Source organism: Phaseolus vulgaris, chromosome 8 (assembly GCF_051622355.1).
Source record: "Phaseolus vulgaris cultivar YP4 chromosome 8, ASM5162235v1, whole genome shotgun sequence".
NCBI classification, from domain to species: Eukaryota; Viridiplantae; Streptophyta; class Magnoliopsida; order Fabales; family Fabaceae; genus Phaseolus; species Phaseolus vulgaris.
The window spans coordinates 60,136,550-60,159,644 of NC_143505.1; the positions used below are offsets into that span (position 1 = coordinate 60,136,550).

Below are 23,095 nucleotides of genomic sequence, written 5' to 3' on the forward strand. Positions count from 1 at the left end.
GTCGTGTGACCGAAATTCTGATGGTATTGACAACGCTTAGCAGTATCTGCATTCGGTGGTGTTTGATACTGCTTCAATGTCGGGATTAGGTCCGTTTGTAGTGCTTCATCTAGGGCTCGTCCCCTCGGCACAGTTAAAGGGGTGTAACTGTTAAACCTGGGGATTCGGCCTCCCCTATTCCGGTCGGACCTTGGAGTGGTTCGGACAGTTCGTTCGATCGCGACTTCTCTTTCTTTGCTCGGGGTTTGGTCTTTGAGGACTCCGGATCCGACGGTTTTGAACCGTTGGTGGTAATCAATGTGTTCCTCGATTTGCATGAATTTGGTTGCTCGAGTTCGAAGGTCTTCCATGTCTTGAGGCGGCTTCTTGATGAGACTTTCAGTAAAACGGCTCGGCCGGATGGCCGAGACCAAATGGTGCAATGCAACCTCTTGTTTGAGCCCTCGGATGTTCATGCATGCTTTGTTGAACCTATCTAGAAAGGTTCTAAGAGATTCACCTTTTTCTTGTTGTACCGCTAGGAGAGACATGGAGGACATGTGATGCGGTCGGCTAGTGGCATATTGAGTTGAGAATTTTGCGGCTAGGGTGTCAAAATCGTTAATGGAGTTTGGAGGCAGCTCTGTGAACCAGGTAAGAGGTTCTCCCTGGATCGACGTGGGAAATACTTTACACCACACATTGTTATCTGTGGTATACAAAGTCATTTGCGTCTTGTAGACATTTAAGTGTTCGTCCGGGTCGGTCGAGCCGTCATAGAGTTTAATGACGAGGCCTCTCCATTTGTCAGGAAGTGGAGTGGTGATAATTTCGTCTGTAAAAGGATGACCCCTTTTCCTTGACTTTCTTTCGACTGTTTCAGCTCTGGAAGCAGGATTGGTATTGGCAGGTGTAGGTATGCAAGAGGCGGTTCGGTCGGCCATATGGGATTGGCCTTCTCGTTCGGGATTATCGACCTGTTGTTGGAGTCGTGCATTCTGCTCTCTTAATAAGGCGATTTCTTCTTCTTGGCGGCGTCTATCTTCTTCTTGGAGGCGTCTATCTTCTTCATGTTGACGATGGTCTTCCATCCCCTTTTGTCGCAGTTCCTCCATCTGAGCTTGGAGGATTTGAATCATAGTCATCTGTTCTGCCATAGCGTCGTTGTTGTTTCTTGTCGCAACCATTATAGCTTCAAAAATTGAAGATTTGCCTCGGCCCCACGGTGGGCGCCAATTGTACCTGAGTGGAGAGATGGGGCCCAGGCACGGTCGGTTGACGTGGTGTAATTGCTGACGTGTTGATCTTCTTCTCCTCTGGTCGATTGTCCTTTCTTGCTGTCTCCTTTGGTCGGTCGTCCCTTCGTGCTATCAACTTCGGTCGGGCGGGGGAGGGTACCTGCGAAGGCACTCCGACGCTCAAGTAAGTATGAGATTCTAAGCGCAGTTTCGTAAGTGAATGAAAACGTACCTTTCTCTGGCTTGAGCACAGTATTTATAGGATTGCCTAATGGGCTTTCTATCCCTTGGGCTCAGGGTGGTTATGGATATGTCTTGTCAGTCGTGCTCCGGAATACCCGGGGAACATATCTTCTCTAAACGCATATTCCTTATTCTTCGGAGGTGTATCTTAACCACCTTAGCTTGTCACATAAATGCCCTTACATTTATTGTGTATACGGCCGGTCGGCCACGTGCGTTCGTTTCCATTTAGTGTATAAGGCCGGTCGGCCACGTGCGTTCGTTTCCATTTAGTGTATAAGGCCGGTCGGCCACGTGCGTACGTTTCCATTTAGTGTATAAGGCCGGTCGGCCACGTGCGTACGTCCGGTGCCTACCAGTACAGAAACCAATGAGGTTCTAAAGACAAATAATTTTTCTCTAATGAAATGGAAAAGTGATTCTAAAGATGAATCCTCGTTCCCTTAGCCCCTAATTGGGGAACTTGTTTTAGTACGCCCAATAGTTTCATATCGTTTAGGAGTCGAGGTCAAGGGCAATTTAATATACTCCTTCCTCCTTCAACCCTTTGAGACGCCTTTTAAGGACAAAATTGTAACGGAGTTTTGAGATCCAAAACAGACAATACCTTGGATGCGGTGATTGACCATAAGGATGTTATCTCAACGAACATGAAGTCAAAACATTGACACCGTCTGTGGGAGATCAAAGAGGTTCCAAAGACAAATCCTCGTTCCCCAAGGGAATGGAAAATTGGTTCCAAAAATGAACCCTCATTCCCTTAGCTCTCGATTGGAGGTTTGTTTTGATACGCTTAATAATCACACATCGCTCAGGAGTCGAGGTCTAAGACACTTTAAATACACCTTCATTCCTTAAACCACCAATACATCTTTTAAGGACAAAATCGTGACAAAGCTCCACGATCAAAAATAGACAATACCTCAGATGCGGTGATTGACCTTACTAATGTCATATTAACGGACTTGAGGTCGGAATATTGGTTCCAAAGACGAATCCTCAGTATCCACCTCTTTACCAAAATTGTCACCAAACCATGATCAACCTTTAGATGTTTGAGCTTTACAATTTCACCAAATCCTACTTACTCTGGTATGAGAACTACTAGAGGATGTGACTCGAGCATTGAATGGCAGTAGGAAGACACAATGTTTCTTTCCAAATCCTAATTGCGCCAAGAAAATTAGACAAACTTTAAATAAGTATTCAACAACTGGAGCAATGACACATAAATTAAGTTACCATGAAATCAATGTAGACAGTTTTGTGTTCTTGTTGCTTCCACAACAACATTTTAACTTGCAAAAGACTCTTTTAGACCTTCAAGTCATGCATTGATGAGTTTCGGTTTTGCAAATCACTAATCCAAGTGGATGACACATTCCTGTAGAACAACTATCAGGGAACCTTAGTAGTGACAATTGCACAATACAAGAGGAACAACATAATCCCTACTGCATTTGTTATTATTATTATTGAAGGCGAAACTACATATGTTTTCTTTATTAAAAAACCTAAGGAGGTACATGACACTCCAAAAACCTATGCTTAATTTTAGATTACCACTGTTGTGTGTGCAAAATTGGAAGTGGATGATTGAGAGTATGCATATGTGTGTATTGTATCCAACACATTACACAAAAATTCGTAAGACAATTGAAAATACAACTTCAACAAATGACATTGTAAATATGAATAAACACTTATATTTTAAAACCAATAATTTTTATTTGCCATGTTATCTTAAATTCTTTATTTCAATATGAAAAAACACACACAAGTAAGACTAGAGTACAACGTATAAGGAAAACCAATCCAAAAATAACAACTTGTATTATTAGATCAACAAATTCAAAGTAAGAATTAAATTTTCCAAAAATCGAACCTATTATCCAAAACCATGCTATATTAACAAATATTGGGTGCAGTTTGCCATGTGGAACAAACAATGTTCTATGTGAGATAAAATTTTCTCTCTTTGGCTTGTGAGGATCCAAAACGAAGGGCACATAGAATATTTGAACGTGGTTTGGAGTGAAGGAGAACTTAAAACGGCGACGTGGCAGGTGCTCATCCCGGTGCATTCTTTTTGTCCACCCCGCTCGCGATTCTTCCATAATCACAGTAACAGGCCCACTCTCTCTCTCTCTCTTTCTCTCTCTCATTGCTGCAAGAGAAGACAGAGAGAAATGGTAGCGAGAAAAGGCAAAACCCTAGGTGCGTAATTTTACATGCAAATCCATAAATACCCTTCTCTCTCTTTCTATTTCTCTTGTACCCATTCTCATCTCTCACACACACTCACCTTACATTTCCAAACCCAGCTTCGAAGAAACCTAAACTAACTTTCTCTCTCTCTCTCAACGATTCGCACAGTTCAATCTGATTCCATTCCTTCCTTCTCTCAAGTTTCATTCGGTACGTTCCCTTCCCTCAATTCCATTCCACCTAGATTCAGATTCGTCCACTTCTTCCTTCGTTCTTCCAACCTCGAATCTCGTGCTACTTAGGGTTTTGCATAGTTTATTATTCTTAAATATCGTCACTGGCATGGATCTTATTTCTTATGATTTTGGTGGTTTCAATTTGTTTGATTTTGGTTGTGCTGATAATTTCGATGGTGCGGTTGCGTTGCGTCTTATGCAGTTTACTGCACTATATGCTTCCTAGAAAGAGAGCGAGCGAAGGAGGAGTGGTAGTTGAAGGAGAGAGTGACGCCGCCACCAACAACAATACTTCGAAGAAAGCTCGGATCACCTGCTTTGCTGCCTGCTCGGGTGCTGCGGAATCGGCGGTGAACGACATCAGCCAGGGATTCAGTAGCGGCGGCAGCGGCGGGGACAACAGCGGCGGAGGGAACTCGATCGAAGGAATGGCGTTGGGGGTCTCGAACCCAGCGGAGATCGACGAGGATCTGCACAGTCGGCAGCTCGCCGTCTATGGCCGGGAGACCATGCGGAAGCTCTTCGCGTCCAGCGTCCTCGTTTCTGGGATGCAGGGTCTTGGTGTTGAGATTGGTAATTGGGTTTTCTAACGCTTCAATTGGAACTATTTTAATTTTTTCAGGGTGTCTTGTTTATTGTGTTAGTTTTCGTAGAGGTCATTTATGCGAGTGATGGGGATAATTGTTAAATCTTTGGGGGTTTTAGGAGTCTGCAAGATTTATGAATCATGCTTATTCGTAAATATTTGCATTCATTTCTTCATAATCACCTACACAAAAGAACATTAGAAGGTATCTTGAATTGAGCTTCTCTCCTAAGATAAAATCAACTTAGTGGATTTTTGTTTTTGTCCTGCCACGGGTTTCCCCTAGTCACTGGGCCAGATACTACAACTTGTGCATTTGACTTCTATAGAAGCTCCTCTCATTTAACTTCTTCAAAAGTTACGATACAAAAGTTGATTTTAGCTTTAAAGAGAAGCTCTGTGTATATAGGGTTAAGCTCTGTGTATCACTCCTCTCACGCTCTTCTTTTCTACTATTATAAAAGGGTTACGGGAAAGTTTATCTACTTGGTAATTATTCTAGTAGTGGTTTACCCTCCGCCCCCTCTCTAAATTAAATAAAAGAAAATAGTTTAATTGTGTTGTTTGATAGGATTGGTGCTAAGAGGATTGGTAATTTGGTCCCTTGTCCCCTTTGTAAGCTGAAAAATGAAGTGAAGGGGAGTGATAGACTTATACAATTCACGATCTTGTTATTTATTGTACATGCTTAAAATGATCGCTAGTTGCTCACGCTGCTCACTATTTCAAACTTTACATTGTTGATTTGAGAATTGGGTGTTATTTCACTCTATGCATATAGCTATCATCTGGTTAAAAGTCATCGTTTCACATCTTTGGGCAACCTTGTTTGAAGGTTCTTACTTATGTGCTACTTTCTAGTTAGTTAAAAGAGTATGTACATAAATGTGGAATGATGTTTAAACCATTTTTGGGACTTGATGTTTTTAATGGTTTGCCATATAGATTTAAGTAGTGTAAGCTTTGTTGTTTTTCTGTAATCAAATAAAGTTTACTACCTGCAGCGAAGAATCTCATTCTTGCTGGGGTGAAATCCGTAACCTTGCACGATGAAGGAAATGTGGAGTTATGGGATTTGTCCAGTAATTTTCTGTTTTCAGAAAATGATGTTGGCAAGAACAGGGCAGTGGCTTCTGTTAGTAAGTTGCAGGAACTTAACAATGCGGTAGCTGTACTAAGCTTGACAACTAAGCTTACAACAGAACAACTTGCTAATTTCCAGGTACTTCCAATCTTGTCTCTTCTCCTTTTTCGTTTTTGGAACCTTATTTTTTTCTTAAATGCATTTATTTGTACATCTGCCTCATATTATTACATGTGTGCTGTGACATGTTTTGTTGTCCATTGAACTTTTGGAAGAAGGATTTCCTCGTGCATATGTTGAAGGGTAACTTCTAATGTTGGATAGTTATTTGTGTTCAATGCCATGTACTTGAATTTCTGCATTGATGCTCATTATTCGCAAAACCTGGTGATTAAAACAATGGGTGAACAATATTGTGCCATTTTAAAATGTGATTGATGAGGGAGGGGGGTTCCTGTTAATGCATAGTCAGTGTTTTTTATGTCTGTAAGACTACTACTATACTTCTATTTTGCTTTACATATGCCTGAGTTATTTGTTAACTTAATTGTGCTTCTGAGTGCTGAATGTAATGAGGCACTTGGTTATTTGTTTTCGATTTTATTTGAAGTTAATGAAATTTTTTTTTGTTGATAATTAAAATGAGGCATGTGTATGTTATGTGTGTATCGATGATTGTGAGAGTAGTATGATATGTATTCTGGGGTAAGAGTATTGGTAGTAATGTGGTCACCTGGTATGAGACAACTAATTGCATGTTAAACCTGATCAGTTCTGTACAGTTAATGGAGGAGCATGTTTGAATTTTCTTGACCATATGAGCAAGATTTATTCTTGTGAATTTTACGACTTTGATTTGATTTAGATTTTGAATGTTGGTTAATGGTGTACTTTAATGTGAATTTTTCCTGCTTATCTGCAACATGATTCTATTGTATTTTTTATTTATTTCAACTATTTTGTAGGCTGTTGTTTTTACTGAAATCAGTCTTGAGAAAGCCATTGAATTCGATGATTACTGCCACAGTCATAAGCCTCCTATTGCCTTTATTAAAACTGAAGTTAGGGGGCTTTTTGGTTCTCTGTTTTGTGATTTTGGGCCCGAGTTCACTGTTTTTGATGTTGATGGAGAGGATCCTCATACTGGCATAATTGCATCAATCAGCAATGACAACCCTGCTCTAGTTTCTTGTGTTGATGATGAGAGGCTCGAGTTTCAAGATGGAGATCTGGTTATATTCTCTGAAGTTCATGGAATGAAAGAGTTGAATGATGGAAAGCCAAGAAAGATAAAAAATGCTAGAGCACATTCATTCACTCTTGAAGAAGACACTACAGATTATGGTAGATATGAAAAAGGTGGTATTGTCACGCAGGTTAAACAACCAAAGGTTTTGAACTTTAAACCACTGAGGGAAGCACTCAGTGATCCAGGTGATTTTCTTCTGAGTGATTTTTCTAAATTTGATCGCCCACCCCTACTGCATTTAGCATTCCAGGGTTTGGATAAGTTCGTATCCGAGATAGGTCGCTTCCCTGTTGCTGGTTCAGAGGATGATGCACAGAAACTAGTATCCATTGTCAGTAGTATTAATGATGGCTTAGGTGATGGAAGGTTGGAAGATGTGAATGAAAAACTTCTACAACAATTTGCCTCTGGTGCTCGGGCAGTATTGAACCCAATGGCGGCAATGTTTGGTGGATTTGTAGGACAAGAGGTTGTAAAGGCATGCTCTGGGAAATTTCATCCACTTTTTCAAGTAAGTAATATTGTTCTTGGTCATTCATTGTGTCATATCATATTGTATTTTGAAATGTTGTGTGGTGCAAGTGAACTGTGCCCATATTGTCTTACCCGAAATATTTTTCTTGGACTTGGTCAACCATTTAGTTTGTGTATTCAGTTTGCTGCTTCAGTTGATGTTTTGTTCCTCTGAATCTTGTATACTTTGTTGAATTGATTCATATAAATGAAATTTGATCTTGACTAAGATTTTGATTTTTGGAGAGTGTACTTTTCTTTACGGACAACTTGGAACCATTAAGGTCGAACAAAATTTCAGTTGATATCCTCCTTTTTTATTATATACAGACATCCCTTAATTGATATACTGCATAGCACTATATTCTTTGTTATCTTTAACTCGTGGCAATACTGTAGGTGTGTAACTGAAATCGCTGAAAAGCTTTGTGCTCTGGTCCACTCACACACAAGTGTACATGCCAAACTTTAAGTAAATGATTTTATATATGGATTAGTTTAAATACTTGATATAGTAAATGATTTTATATATGGATTAGTTTAAATACTTGATATTCTAATGGTGTGTGGGTAGGCAATCAGGGTTCCAATCCAATAGTTCCAAAATATATTTGGCATTTTTATGTTTGCTTAGGATATATAGAATACTAGAAATAATTCGAATCAGGCAACTATATGTAGTCCGTGTTTCAATTTTTTTTGTTTTCCTACTTATTGGACCCTTTATTTTTTGAGGTTATAATGTCTTTTTTGCAGTTTTAATTTTAGTTCCCTGTCTGATCTTTGCAGTTTTTCTACTTTGATTCTGTGGAGTCGCTTCCTACAGAACCACTGGATCCTAATGATTTAAAGCCGTTAAATAGTCGTTACGATGCACAGATTTCAGTGTTTGGACAAAAGTTGCAGAAGAAATTAGAGGATGCTGAAGTTTTTGTTGTTGGATCTGGTGCATTGGGATGTGAATTTTTGAAAAACCTTGCCCTAATGGGAGTTTCTTGTGGCCAGGGAAAACTGACAATTACTGATGATGATGTTATAGAAAAGAGTAACCTGACTAGACAGTTCCTCTTCCGTGATTGGAATATTGGCCAGGCAAAGTCTACAGTTGCTTCTTCTGCTGCTGCTTCTATAAATCCTCGTCTGAATATTGAAGCTCTGCAAAATCGTGTTGGCCCAGAAACTGAAAATGTGTTTCATGACACCTTCTGGGAAAAGTTAAGTGTTGTGATTAATGCATTAGACAATGTGAGCGCAAGACTCTATGTTGATCAGAGATGCTTATATTTCCAGAAGCCACTTCTTGAGTCTGGTACTCTCGGAGATAAATTCAATACGCAAATGGTCATCCCCCACCTGACAGAAAATTATGGTGCATCAAGAGATCCACCTGAGAAACAGGCGCCAATGTGTACTGTTCACTCCTTCCCTCATAACATTGACCACTGCTTGACTTGGGCTCGGTCAGAGTTTGAGGGTTTACTTGAGAAAACTCCAGCTGAAGTAAATGCATTTTTATCTAATCCAAGCGAATATACCAATGCGACGAGGAATGCTGGTGATGCTCAAGCAAGGGATAACTTGGAGCGTATTCTTGAGTGTTTGGACGAGGACAAGTGTCTGACTTTTGAAGATTGTATTTCATGGGCTAGGCTAAAGTATGTTTGTTTGATAATATATGCTTATGTTCTTTTGTGATATTGTCAGAGCTTGTTAGATTTTTTTTTCTGTGCGGGCTACACTCATACGAGGTTTTTTATTCACAGGTTTGAAGATTATTTTGCTAACCGGGTAAAGCAATTAATTTATACTTTTCCTGAAGATGCTGCCACTAGTACTGGAGTTCCCTTCTGGTCTGCACCAAAACGATTCCCTCGTCCTCTGGAATTCTCATCATCTGATCCGGGTCATATGCAGTTTTTGATGGCTGCTGCTATACTACGTGCAGAAACATTTGGTATTCCAATCCCTGATTGGGTTAAAAATCCTAAGAAGTTGGCTGAAGTCGTTGATTTAGTGATTGTACCTGACTTTAAGCCCAAGAAAAATGCAAATATAGTGACAGATGAGAAGGCCGCCAGTCTCTCTTCTGCTTCTATAGATGATGCAGCTGTGATTAATGATCTAATCACCAAGTTAGAGGTGTGTCGGTCAAAGCTTCAACCAGATTTCAGGATGAAACCAGTTCAATTTGAGAAGGTCTATTTTCTTTCATTTAGTTTTTGCTCCCTCTGAATTTTCAGTGTTGAAGTTTGGTGGTTTTCAATTGGGGGTTTTAGTTTGATGAGGTTTTTGTTTGTATTTGCTGAGGAATAGGAGTTTCCACCTGCACTTCATTTATTTATTATAATTTACATTCATCCACAGTTAAATTGACCTTTATGCTGTAAAATTACAGGATGATGATACAAACTACCATATGGACCTGATAGCTGGGCTTGCCAACATGAGGGCACGGAACTACAGCATTCCTGAAGTTGACAAACTCAAGGCCAAGTTTATTGCCGGGAGGATCATTCCAGCAATTGCAACATCAACTGCCATGGCCACAGGATTTGTCTGCCTGGAGCTGTACAAAGCTTTGGATGGAGGACACAAAGTCGAGGACTACCGAAACACATTTGTCAACTTAGGAACGCCTTTCTTTTCCATGGCAGAGCCCGTTCCACCCAAGGTAATCAAGCATCAAGATATGAGTTGGACAGTTTGGGACAGATGGATCGTGAAAGACAATCCTACTCTAAGGGAGCTTCTTGAGTGGCTGAAGGCAAAAGGTTTGAATGCTTATAGTATTTCATGTGGAAGTTGTCTGCTCTATAACAGCATGTTCCCTAAGCATAAAGAGCGAATGGACAGAAAGATAGTGGATTTAGCTAGGGAGGTGGCCAAGATGGACATACCTTCAGACCGAAATCACTTGGATGTTGTGGTTGCCTGTGAGGATGATGAAGACAATGACATTGACATCCCCCAAGTATCCATCTATTTCCGTTAGGGGCTCTTCAACCTATCAGGTGTGTCTGAGACCTGTCTTTAGTTAGAACAGATTATGCTTGACTTTCGGTTCCATATTCATAATGGGTATACACATGGCCATACTTCGACCATATATTTCATATTATATATGAATTGAAAAGTAACTTGGTTCTTTGTATGCTATCTTGTTACCCTTGCCGACTGCATTTGCATAATGGTAGAGAATTTCAATTTACTTATAATTATGATGATGCGTTTCTAAAATTTGAACAAGTGTATTAGGCGATTTGATCAGCAATAGAAATAGTAATTACTTGAATATCGGAATGGAATCTGACAAGAAACTTGAATTGAGTGATGAAGTGATTGTATCGATTGATCTGGTCACTCAAAGAAAGAACTCCTTTCCACTTTGCAGATCCTGTAATTTATCAGATCTAATGTCTTCATTTCTCTATTCAATAACCTTTTTAATCACTTTGGTTAACTAGTTTTACTTTACATTCTTTGAATGACAACAATGATATTAAGGCATGCAGTTGTTTTGAACCAGTATTTCTAATTTTTTTCATCCATCATTCGTTTGGTAATGCTCAAATTTTCTAATTATTTATCAAACTATGAATTTGATGATGGATCCTTCCTCTAGTGCAAAGGATCCCGCCCCTTAAATTTCTTTTATGTACTAATCAATCTAAAATAAATTTGCATAAATCATTCTAAGAGTTTGTTCAGATCCAAAGTATGAAAATTAATACGTTCATGAATAAATTGTTTTGCGTGTTTATAAATTATAATAAAATATTTATTATATAATTAATTATATTATTAATATTTATTTGGATATGTTTTTGTTATAATAAAGTAAATAATTATAATAATAAACAAAATATAGCAAATTAATGTTTTATAAACATACGTTTCTATACTATAAAAGTGAATATCTATATATGTATATATATATATATATAAATAAATAAAATAACAAAAATTATTTTAAATTTTGTCACTAGTTTTGTAGTGTTAGATTTTTATTGTTCTCGAGTTGATATTTACTAGATTTTCATATTTAGTAATATTAAAAGGATAAAGATAACAAATTATAAAAATAAAAAAATCCATTCCTTCCTTTTCCACGTGCTATTTGTTTTTGTAGCGAATAATATATAACTAAAAATTGTTGCTCAATTCTTTCGTCTTTACAAAAACTTACCCAAGCATATAAGTTACACTTTTTATTTTGGATCGATCACTTCTTAAAACTTTTATATCTCTACAGCTTTATTTTTCTGCAACAAATTTAAACTTCTTAAATATCGCATAGATTTTTAAGATTTCTAATTTTTCTGATAAAATAAACCAAGTCATTCTAACGAAACGAATAAAGAAAAAAATAGTATAACACACGTAAGATTTTGTTTGCATTCCATTGTATTCCTTTTTCATTCCCCACCCATCTTCTATATTTATTACGAACTCTCCTCTACATTATTTAAAATAGGATAAAATGAAATGAAATTATTTTGTTTTATCTTGATAAACCTTTTATAATATTTAAAAATATCAGATATTATTATATCTTGAGTAATCTTTTCACAACATGGAAAATAACAAATACAAAAAGAAATCTAATTAATATAAGAGACAATAAATATATAAATATACAAAATTTATATATTAATTACATTTCTTATAATCCGTATAAAAAAGCTTAAATATCGCATACTCTACAATATCAAGGATACAATAATAGACAATATATTCATACATAAATATATAACAAAGAGATAGTTTATTTTGTGTAAACATGTTACTATTTAACCACATCAACCCTAATTTTTCTTTCTCCAATTTCCATTTTTTTTTTCTTTCTTTGTCCCTTCATTCTCAGGTAAAAAAAAAACAGAAACAGAAAGCTGAGGAGCTCCCCAAAGTTTGCAAAGATGCAAATTGAGCACCACAAAACCTAAATTTAAGCAACCAAAATCACCCCATCTCTTTATCCACCAATTCATGAACCCCAGCAACAAAAATAGAAACAAACCCCATTTTTGTTCCTCCCCAAAACCAAAAAAATCCGTCCTTTTCCCATGCAAAACAACCATTACTCCCCAAAACTCATTCCTTTCCCAAAATCTCTTCTTTCTCGAAATCGAAATCAAAATCCAAATACCCTGAATCCAAGTGAAGAGAATTGAAGAAGCAAGGAAAGAAAAAGAGAGAAAAGATTGAAACTTTCCCACCTTCAATGTGGCGACCGTGGGGAAAATCAACGGTTCAAACATCACCCTCCTCCTCCTCCTTCTCTTGCTCTTCCTTCAAAGACATCCAAACCCTTTGCCTTGACGAACCCCCTCAACGCCATAACCAACCCCACCAAGAAAAACCCTCTCCTTCTCCCTCAAGAAAACCCTCCATTTTCCACCGAGTTCGACTCGCCAACTCGCTCCTCCGAACCTGGTCAACTCACCACCACCCACAACCCTCCAAACACCCCAAAACACCCCAACACTCCAATGTCTCAAAACCCGAAAAACAACCTCGCATTTACTTTCCCGGCACAGAAGAACGCGTGGTCGTCTACTACACAAGCCTGCACGCCGTCAGACCCACCTTCGACGCCTGCAAGAACGTCTTCTCCATTCTCTGCGGCTTCCGCGTTCTAATCGACGACCGTGACGTCTCCATGGACGCGGGCTTCGCCGCCGAACTAAGCCACATGATGGGCCTGGGCCGGGCCGAGTTGGACTTGCCACGCGTGTTCATCGGTGGGAAGTACATCGGTGGGATCGAAGAGTTGAGACAGCTGAACGAGGTGGGCGAGCTGAAGAAGCTTCTGGAAGACCTTCCGACAGTGGATCGGAGCGAGTGCCGCACGTGCGCCGCTCACAGGTTCGTTTTGTGCGAGAAGTGTAACGGTAGCACGAGAGTGTTCGTGGATAACAAGCTTGGCTTCAAAACCTGTAATCTCTGCAACGAAAACGGTCTTCTGAGGTGTCCTTCTTGTCTTTCTACAACACCAACTTCGTTATAATCCCAATTTCACACCCATTTCCATTTCTAACCATTTAGATTTTTCTGTAAGAAACAACCAATATGTATAGGCTCACTTCCTGAGAATCTTAGATAGATAGATAGATACAATGTGTATGTATATGTATATGTATATGTGTATCCAGCACCACAATCACTTCATTGTGGTTTCGAATTTAAGTTTGTACCATTTATATTACCATGCTTCTTTCTTCTTCTTCTTCTTCTTCTTCTTATTACTTCACTGTCACCAAATCCAATCTTAGGGTACGATCCATATATGAATATTGACATTTTAATTGTTTGTAGAAACTTATAATTTGTTGTAAATTTTTAAAAGAATTATAACTTTTTGCTTGTAGTTTCCATTAAGTTTTTTTTTTTTTACTTTTACCTATAGTTGCAAAATTTTCAGTGTAAAAATTGTTTTTTCTTGAGTTGGTTTGTATTTGAGTGCGGTTTTGGTTTCTTAATATTATTAATAATTTTTATATTCTTACAATTTTAATTTAACCTAGTCAAATATGTTATAAAATAAATATTTATCATAAAATATTATTTTGTATACTTAAATGCAGATTGTGTTTTAGTACGAAGACTTTCATTTTTTAAGAACTTGAGTCATATACGTTGGTCATGGTGACTTGGTCTAAGTTCTTGTTGTCAGAGAGGATGATGAATGAGGCGAATCGAATCGAGTTTTATAACATGTGAAATCACATCTGAAATTTATTTATTTATCACATGAAAAATGAAATAAAATTAAAATTAATTACTTTAAATATTTTGAAGAATTTAAATTAATTAAACCCATTAACTAATAAAATTGTTCAATTTAAAATTTAAATTATAAATATTGTGCACAATTATAGGTTTGATTGATCCACTACGATAATTGTACATCGATAATAGTGACATTAGATAAATTCACCTTGGTCTCCTTCACTAGGGTCATTTCACACATATTTTATGCACCATTCCACTGAAACATAATAGTAAGCTCAAAATGTTAAAAATTTGTTTAGTGTGTAGAAATTTTCTTGTTTTAGGAGGAAAGAAGATGATAGACAAGAATGTTACAAAAAATGTACATTATCTTTACAATTTTATTTGAACTTTATATTAGAAGGAGAAAATATTGTGTCCTTCAAATCTTCTCATCGGTTTTTTTACATGGCTACAACAATTGAGAGATATGATTATGGGTACAGACTCAAGTGCATTCCATTACTCTCTTATTATATAACAAAAATTATGTTTCAGTTGAATACAATCTAACATAATTATTTGAATTTTGATTTATTATGATAAGTTCAATCTCTTAGTTAATCTACAAATATGTCTATTTTTTCTAGCCTTTATGTGTATCAAATAAATATAATGTACACAAACACTTTGTTTCATTATATTAAAGACAGAAGAGACAAATAACTTTGCATTAAACTTTCACACTATTTCTCTTCTCAATTATTCATAACATATAAGTTGTCTTATGCATTAGCGACTTTGTATGGTACAATTGAAGAAGTTGCATTCACGATTGGTGACTTTAGAGGGCACGGAATGAAGAAGTATCACACACCATTTGCAACTTCTATGAGATTGCGTGCACCACCTCGTTTCTTTTCTCACATGGCTACATTTTTTTAGATGACTACACTAATTGAACAATGGTGTTCAGAGATTCTTGACACACTAAGTTTGAATTCAAACTTAACATTCATTGGTGTAGGTGGAGGTTGTAACTTTAGTATTAAGGGTGGTTAGAATGAGATTCCAGTCATTTTAATGTGGTTATAATCTGTTCACAAATTTTATTTAAATAAGCTCCTACCTCATTGATGAGATTCTGAAGTTTTTAGCATTGTCAAATTCCATCTTCTTTAAAGTTCATAAGTATAAAACGTATTTTCAACTTTCAATTCCTGGTTACCAAGTTAACAAACTTATTCAGTTGAAGTTGAAATTTGTAGTCATTGTGCTATGTGTCAAGAAGTTTCAGAGGTTATTTCCTTTTTTTTTTTGTATTTGGTATGATATTATACATTATTTTCTTAAATCAAACAAAATTATTATTTTTTATATTATCTATCTACAAAATAGTTTTTTTTCAAAACATTGTCGTTCAGTTAATTTTAAATAATTTTTAAATTATTATATATATTTATAAATATTAATTATCATTTTTTAAAGAAAAATATTTTAATGTTGCACTCAAAATTAACAATTTTAATTTAAATAAAATATACTGTAATCTATTATATGATTTCTTTACATTTTATACGTACATTTCATTGACAACTTCATACTATTTTGACTATGAAAACCCATTTTTGTAAATTTTTATGCATTTGCCGATCTCTTAAATTCATTATCAAATTGCACCATTTTTGTCAATTTTCCCTGATTTCTGGTGATAGCGAGTTATTGGTTTCCAAGGTACTATTTTTATCTTTCAGTTTTGGTACGTTCACTGTTTGCGCCACGCTTTTCATACTGCACCACCTGTACCAAACAAGTCTCAGTCCATTCAGCTGGCCAAGAAATTTCACTTCTTGCACCACACTTTTAATATCCGCACCGCCTTTACCAAAAAAACCTTGGTCCATTATTCTGGGCCAGTAGTTTTGCTATTTCGCACTCGCATACTAATATTTTAGGTCACCACTAGATTTGGTAACTGCATTAATACAGATCTTAAATTTTTGGAGTTAGATAAAGAAAAGGTAAGTTTTAATCAGTATTTAGCTAGATCTAATGGTGATTATTGGAGGCACAAGAACCTTGTTTTGTGTCTTGTTTATGCCCTGTGCTATTCTTTTTGTCTCTGCATTAAGAATTCAACCATGAACTAGTAGTTAAACTTGGTTTTAGACTATTCTTTATGATGATAAGATTTGAGAATAAAAATTGATTCAGTTGCTGCAATAGGTGGAGTAATAAGAAGTTGTAGAATAGTGAAATTAAGAAGGTCATAAGATCCAGATTAAGTCCTTAGGTAACACTCAATAAAGACATGCTTCATTCCATCTTTCCCATTACAATCAATCAAGCTCTTTGTTAGCTGGGAAAATTAAGTGCATTGGTCTGATAGATAGATAGTGAGTTAAAAAATATTGCTGATAAAGAATGTGGAAAGAACTAAGTTCTTTTTCAAGTTTATAGATTTGTTGAGGGTGAATTTCAAGTCAAGTGTCCATCAATGCTAAATATCCATAACAATTTAAAATATATTATAAATTCAAGTATATTCATAACTGTTTTCAAACGGGTTGAAATCAAGAGAACGATTACCTTCCTCTTGGTCGATCGATTTTTGACTAATCCTTGCCTTATCAAAACAGCTTTACAACTCTCCCTTCGTGCTCCTCCTTCTCATCCTTGTGTACTCCAAACTCGGATGCTATCTGCAAAAGACACTCCGACGCTCAAGTGAGATCTCGGTATTCGATGTTCGGTGCTATTAGTGCAGAATGATGACCTATCTTATTCTCAAAATTTATTTCTATTTATATGATTATCATTGACCCTTTGTTATTGTGCCAGATTAAGGCTTTGGACCATAATTAAGAGTGTATTACCTAATGTTTGATCATTGATTAGTCTTGTTAATCTTCTCTTCAGACATAATGAATTTAGTTGTATCGATTGGTCTTGACTGAGTGTTGAAGCTTTCAGCTGTCGTATGGATCCGATTGGTACAATAACGATAATTTAGAACAGTTTAAAACTTCTAATTTTCTTATTCTCAGCCCCTCTACCATTCTGTATGAAAATCACTGTTCCGCTTGTCATTCATTCCACTCTCTACATGTGCTTTATCTATTTAACTTAATAACAATCGTTTTAGTAAACAAGTACGTGTTAATAGAATTATAATTTAAGAATTTATTTATATAATTTTTTATTTATTTAAGAACCGGTTAGTTATTAATTAATTATACTTTTAAAGCTCTATTTAAATATTTGTTATTAAATGAGCGACAACCTCTTAATTTACTTACATTCAAACAAGATCCTAAACATCATTTAATCAATAATAAGTTAGTTTGTCTATAAAACATTATTACGCTGTAATTGGATCTTATGTACGCTCTTATAACAACAATGATCCAATCAAAATGTATAAATAGTATAAATAATCAAGTGGTACATAACTTTTCAATCTCACAAGATTTTACTCAATCTAACTTAAACATTAGAGTATCTTTATTCTGCTCTTCGGTAGAAACGGAAGGATTGAAAAGACAAAAGACTACTGAAGGTAAAAGTCAAGAAAATTAGAAGCAGAAGATAAAAAAGTCACTGTACGAAATTTTTTTCTTACTCAGATGATTTAACATTGTTGGTTTGAAAATAGTCTGTTATAAGTCTGTAGAAGTAGAAGCTCATGTAAGGTGTGTCTCATAAGAAGGTGAGTGAAGTAATTGGCAATGGTGTGGCGTAGAAATGAAGCTGTGTCTTACTCATGATGAATTGGCAAAGGTCGTAAGCCATTTTCTGCTAGAACAGGGAGGTTGTCTTGTCTATTTCTTAATAATCATAATGGAGACTAATCTATATATCACTTTAATACATTTTTAAAACTTTAACTTACTTTAAAGGACTAATAATAATAATAATTTTTAAATTTCACGAATCAACTTCAATTTTAAGTTAGGCATTATTAGTTTCGATTTATTTCATTTTTTAAAGGATAAATGTCGAATGCATTTTAAAAATGTGGTTTTAAAATAGATTAATAAGAAAATTAACCAACTAGGTAGTAGATCAAAATTATTATATCCTTCAATAAGAAATCTCTTAATAATGGCTGTAGAAAAACTTGTTGTATAATAAATACTACATTAATAAATTATGAATATGATCATCTTAAAATTTTGCTTTCTTCGAAGAACATAACGTACATTAGTAAATTATTTACCAACATATTTATTTTGTAGAAAGAATTTATTACGAAACTACAATTAAATATTTTTTATAAAATAGAATAAGGCCTTACCACTTTTGTAATATTAAAATAGTGAAAAACTGTAAAATTTCGTCCTTTTGGTTTCAATATGTTATATATGAAACTTTTTATCTTTTTTATGATTTTCCTTAGTTATTGGGATTTTTTTTTAGAGAAAATAATAGACAGATTTAACATCAACTATAGGAAGATTTGAAAAAGAAAATTATTGGAATACAAATAAAAAGGAAAAAAATAAAAATTATGATAAAATACTATTGGAATTTTTTTATTACAGGTGTAATATGAGAAATCAACATAATTTTAAACAGAAATAAATAATGTAAGACTTTTTTTTTCTTTTAAAAATAAGACATAATAGATATACAACACTAGGATGCAGAGGATGACAATACCATAGTGTTAAACAATGGTGATTAAAAGGATATTTGCATATCTAAAGGACACTATAAATAAAAAGGAAAAAATATAATAATTTTTTTTTATCAAATGTTACATTTTCAGCAATAATTTTATTAAATTATATTTTTCAAATTTTGTATAATTTATATCTCATTATATGCATCAAAGTTAATATAATGTATATCTTAAAAATGTATTAAAATATAAATTATTTTATTTAAGATATATTAAAATATAAATTATTTATTACCCTTTTATTAATTTTTATAAAATTAATATGAATGATTATTATGATATGAAATTATAATTTAATTGTTGAATCGACACAATTAGCTTTTTCATGTAAATTACTGATAATATAATATTTAATAAAAAATTTCCGTTATAATATATATATATATATATATATATATATATATATATATGAAGCAAGATGTCATATTTTAACATTTTTATTTGAAGTATGTTTTATTTTTTTTAGTTGAGCTAGATTTACAGAAAACAATTAATATATTTATTTTTATTACTTTTCTCTGTAAATTTGAATATTAAAATAATACTCTTGTTTGAATAATTTATATAAAAAAAAAATGTATGTTAATAAGAAAACATATCCTACGAGTTCATATGTAAATTAAATGTTTTTAGTTTTGATAAAAAAATATATTCTTACTATAATTTTTTAAACTTTTTTATTCTTAATAAATTGTTTTCTTCTGAAAACAGTTTAGATCACTTTAAACAACAAAAATAAAATTATTTACATAAGAATTTTGAAAAAAAAAATATATATATTATGGAAGAAATTTTTTAAAAATTTAGAAAGGAGAAAAAAAAATGAAATCTGAGTTCATAAAAATAAATATATATTTGAGTATAATTTTACATGTACCAATTGTGTGTTTATATATATACATTACTAGAAAATAGAGTTGTTTTGGATATTTCGGTTTTAGAATATATATATATATATATATATATATATATTAAATTTTTATTATGTGCATCGAATAGGATAACTTTTTTATTTTTATATAATTAAAATTTACAATAAGTAAATATTTCAAATATATGTCATATTGCAATTAAATTTTATGAAAACAAAAATTAAATTGATAAATTATATTTTAAACTAGTTACTTTTAACTATTGTGAGTTCTTTAAAAATACAAAATTTAATTTTGATATACTGAGATAAATAGTATGTTTTAATAAAATAAAATAAAATAAAATAATATAATAGAAACCAAAAATTTTGAATTAGCATTTTATGATTATCTTCGTTTACACTCAAAATGGAACAAAGTACTATTTATTCATAGAGACTATTTCTTAAAAAAAAAATATTATAGTAAGTTTTGTCTCTTATCTCTTAATATTTTTTTTCACACAGAATTAGAATGAAAATTGAGTCAGAGTCAATATATTTAAAAGGATAGTAGAGTTTGACATAGTTTGATATATAGTTAAGACTATTGAAATAACATTGTCATGATCAATTATCACATATAAAATATTGTTTGTTTTAGATACTGAAGTTCCGTCATGTCATGATTTTGTCTTTAAGAAACGCTTCAATAGGTTAAAGAAAAAAGTTGTATATAAACTGTTATTAACCTCAACTCTATACTAATATTAGATTATTAAGTGTATCAAACACTACAAGAAAATCATGAAATATAAATCAATTTGTAGAAAGCAAAATAATTACACTACAAGAAAATCATGAAATAGAAACCAAAATAATTAGTTACAATAGGAACTAAAATAGAGACCATTTTATAAACAAAAAAAAAATTGGTTTCTAAATTAGTTTATATTATTTTCTATTATTGTTAAATAGTTTCTAAATTGGTATCTAATTAGCAATTAAGGTTTTAGATACCAATTAGTTAGTTTCTAAATTTAGTCTCTAAAACCTTGGTTGCTAATTAGATACCAATTTAGAAACTATTTAACAATAATAGAAAATAATAAAAACTAATTTAGAAACTAAATTTCTTTTTAGTTTCTAAAATGGTCTCTAATTTAGTTGCCATTGCAACTAATTATTTTGGTTTCTAAAACTTGGTTTCTATTTCATGATTTTCTTGTAGTGTTAGTTGCAATAGTAACTAAATTAGAGACCATTTTAGAAACAAAAAAGAAATTTGATTTCTAAATTAGTTTCTATTATTGTTAAATAGTTTCTAAATTGGTATCTAATTACTAACCAAGGTTTTTGCTACCAAATTTAGAAACTAAATAATTGGTAGTTAAAACCTTAGTTGCTAATTAGATACCAATTTAAAAATTATTTAACAATAATAGAAAATAATATAAACTAATTTAGAAACTAATTTTTTTTTTTAATTTTTAAAATGGTCTTTATTTTATTTCCTATTGTAACTAATTATTTTGGTCTCTAAAAATTGATTTCTATTTCATGATTTTCTTGTAGTGAAAAGAATAAAAAAATTAATGTTCCTAAGATTTGGAACACAAAGATTTAGTCTACAATTTTGTTAAAGAAAAGGTGAAGAAGATGTTACTATTGTGACTTTGGAAGAAGGTTGAGTATCATTATCCCTCATCTACTTGCCAAATGGAATAATATTACACTTCACATCTCAACCCAACATCTACTTCTTTTTTAAGTAATCACATTCTCATTTCATGATTGAGTGAGAACTTATCATTTCAACCCAAATTAGCATACATTACCTCATCTTTTTTAACTTTCTTCCACATGCCATTCATATAACTCCTACTAATCAAGGGTTTAATAAATCTTAATTCTAATTATTATTATATACTTGCATGGTTTAAGGGTTATGTTGTTGTTTATGTCTTGTGCAGGCCTTAATTAGGTAGAAAAAAAAAACATATCCAAGAAAGTTGCTCATAGATACTCCAATTAAATGATCCAAATATGAAGTTGTGTGGAGCAGTTCAAGGATCAATTGTTTTTCTTCTAGTTTAAGGATTTGGATGTGAAATTGGATAGGGACGTTACAAATTTATTAGTTTATGATGTGTTTGGCTTATTATATATCTATACTATTATTTAGGCTTTTCATTATATAAAATTTAATCTTACTTTATTTTTTATGTATACTTTTTATATGAATTGGTCTGTGTGTACGTTTAGTCAACGGTTGTAGATTCTAGAAAAGCATGTTGAAGTTATTTTCAGGTGGATTTTGAGTAAAAACATTGGGGAATTCAATGGAGTTTTATGGAGGATGAATCAGAAAAATAACGTGAGATGGAAAACTATATGTATATGATTGAAATTTCGATTTAAGTATTATAATATTTTAATTTAAACATTTTTATATATGTTTAGAATAAATCTATAAAATTATGTAAAATTATTATATTATATCTCTATTAATGAATTATTATAATTATTTTATTAGTATAGGTAATCTATAATTAAAACGTCTTTTTATTAAAATTAGATGTAGTTAAATGTATTGAAAAAAGTCGTCTCCAAACATAATTTCACAATTCAAATTAAAAAAAATATATATTCAAAATTAAACAAACACGACAATAAAATAATTAAATAGAAATTAATTTTAGAAATAAAAAACTAATTAATTGTTGTATTGACTAAATTAGATATTATTTTAGAGGCTAAAAATATTATTGGTATCTATATTAATTTTTATTATTGATAAATAATTTTTAAATTGATATATAATTAGTTATTAAGGTTTTAGCTACCAACTCTTAAACATTTAGACTTATTAGGTATCGATTTAGAAACTATTTATCAATAATAAAAACTAATTTAGATATCAATAACTTTTTTAGTCTCTAAAATAGTATCTAATTTATTTAATATAGTAATTAATTATTTTTTGTCTCTAAAATTAATTTATATTTAATGATTTTAACAGTGAAAGAATACATATTTACTAAAGGAACTCTCAAAATTCTTTAAATTTTTGTTAAATTTCACTAATTTTTTCGAGTTTAAAGTGTTTGAACCTTATTACAATATATAAATATTATCTTAAATTTGATTAGCTATATCAACATCATAAGAGTTAAATTTGATTAGCTATATCAACATCATAAGAGTTAGGGTTATGATCTCCTAATCCAACATTTCATCACTACTTATAGGGTTTTATTCTTAAAATGTTGTTGATGATCTTATTGAATGTCATGTTGTCAAACACCAATAACATTAATCACATTCAATTATTTAATCGATCTTTCATTAAACCAATCTCATCATCCTTAGAAGTTTAAGCCTCTCCAACCAATTTCAACTTATGGATTAAAAAATGTGAGTAATAAGAATATTATATCAAAGAAACATTCTATTTATATTGTATTTTATCATATAGGGTATGATATGATATAACCAACTAATATAAATATTA

The 23,095-nt window shown here is 32.9% G+C and overlaps 2 protein-coding genes across 3 annotated transcripts; both read left to right on the forward strand.

Annotated features, from left to right (window-relative positions):
• The first annotated feature begins 3,347 nt into the window (after nt 1-3,347).
• Nucleotides 3,348-10,487, forward strand: LOC137826464 (ubiquitin-activating enzyme E1 2). 2 transcript variants are annotated; one of them, XM_068632433.2, is made up of 8 exons: nt 3,392-3,677; nt 3,837-3,878; nt 4,107-4,477; nt 5,495-5,712; nt 6,540-7,334; nt 8,126-8,991; nt 9,100-9,532; nt 9,732-10,487. In XM_068632433.2, exons 3-8 carry the CDS (start codon nt 4,120-4,122, stop codon nt 10,326-10,328), a joined length of 3,267 nt encoding a protein of 1,088 aa, XP_068488534.2. In that variant the 5' UTR covers nt 3,392-3,677; nt 3,837-3,878; nt 4,107-4,119; the 3' UTR covers nt 10,329-10,487. The 2 variants fall into 2 exon arrangements, with proteins under 2 accessions (XP_068488535.2, XP_068488534.2); XM_068632434.2 differs by lacking the exon at nt 3,837-3,878 and having other exon boundaries at nt 3,348-3,677.
• Nucleotides 10,488-11,989: 1,502 nt separating this feature from the next.
• LOC150025694 (uncharacterized protein At5g39865-like) lies at nt 11,990-13,563 on the forward strand. Its single transcript, XM_090293441.1, has one exon. It carries the CDS (start codon nt 12,558-12,560, stop codon nt 13,341-13,343), a length of 786 nt encoding a protein of 261 aa, XP_090149567.1. The 5' UTR covers nt 11,990-12,557; the 3' UTR covers nt 13,344-13,563.
• The last annotated feature ends 9,532 nt before the right edge of the window (nt 13,564-23,095 follow it).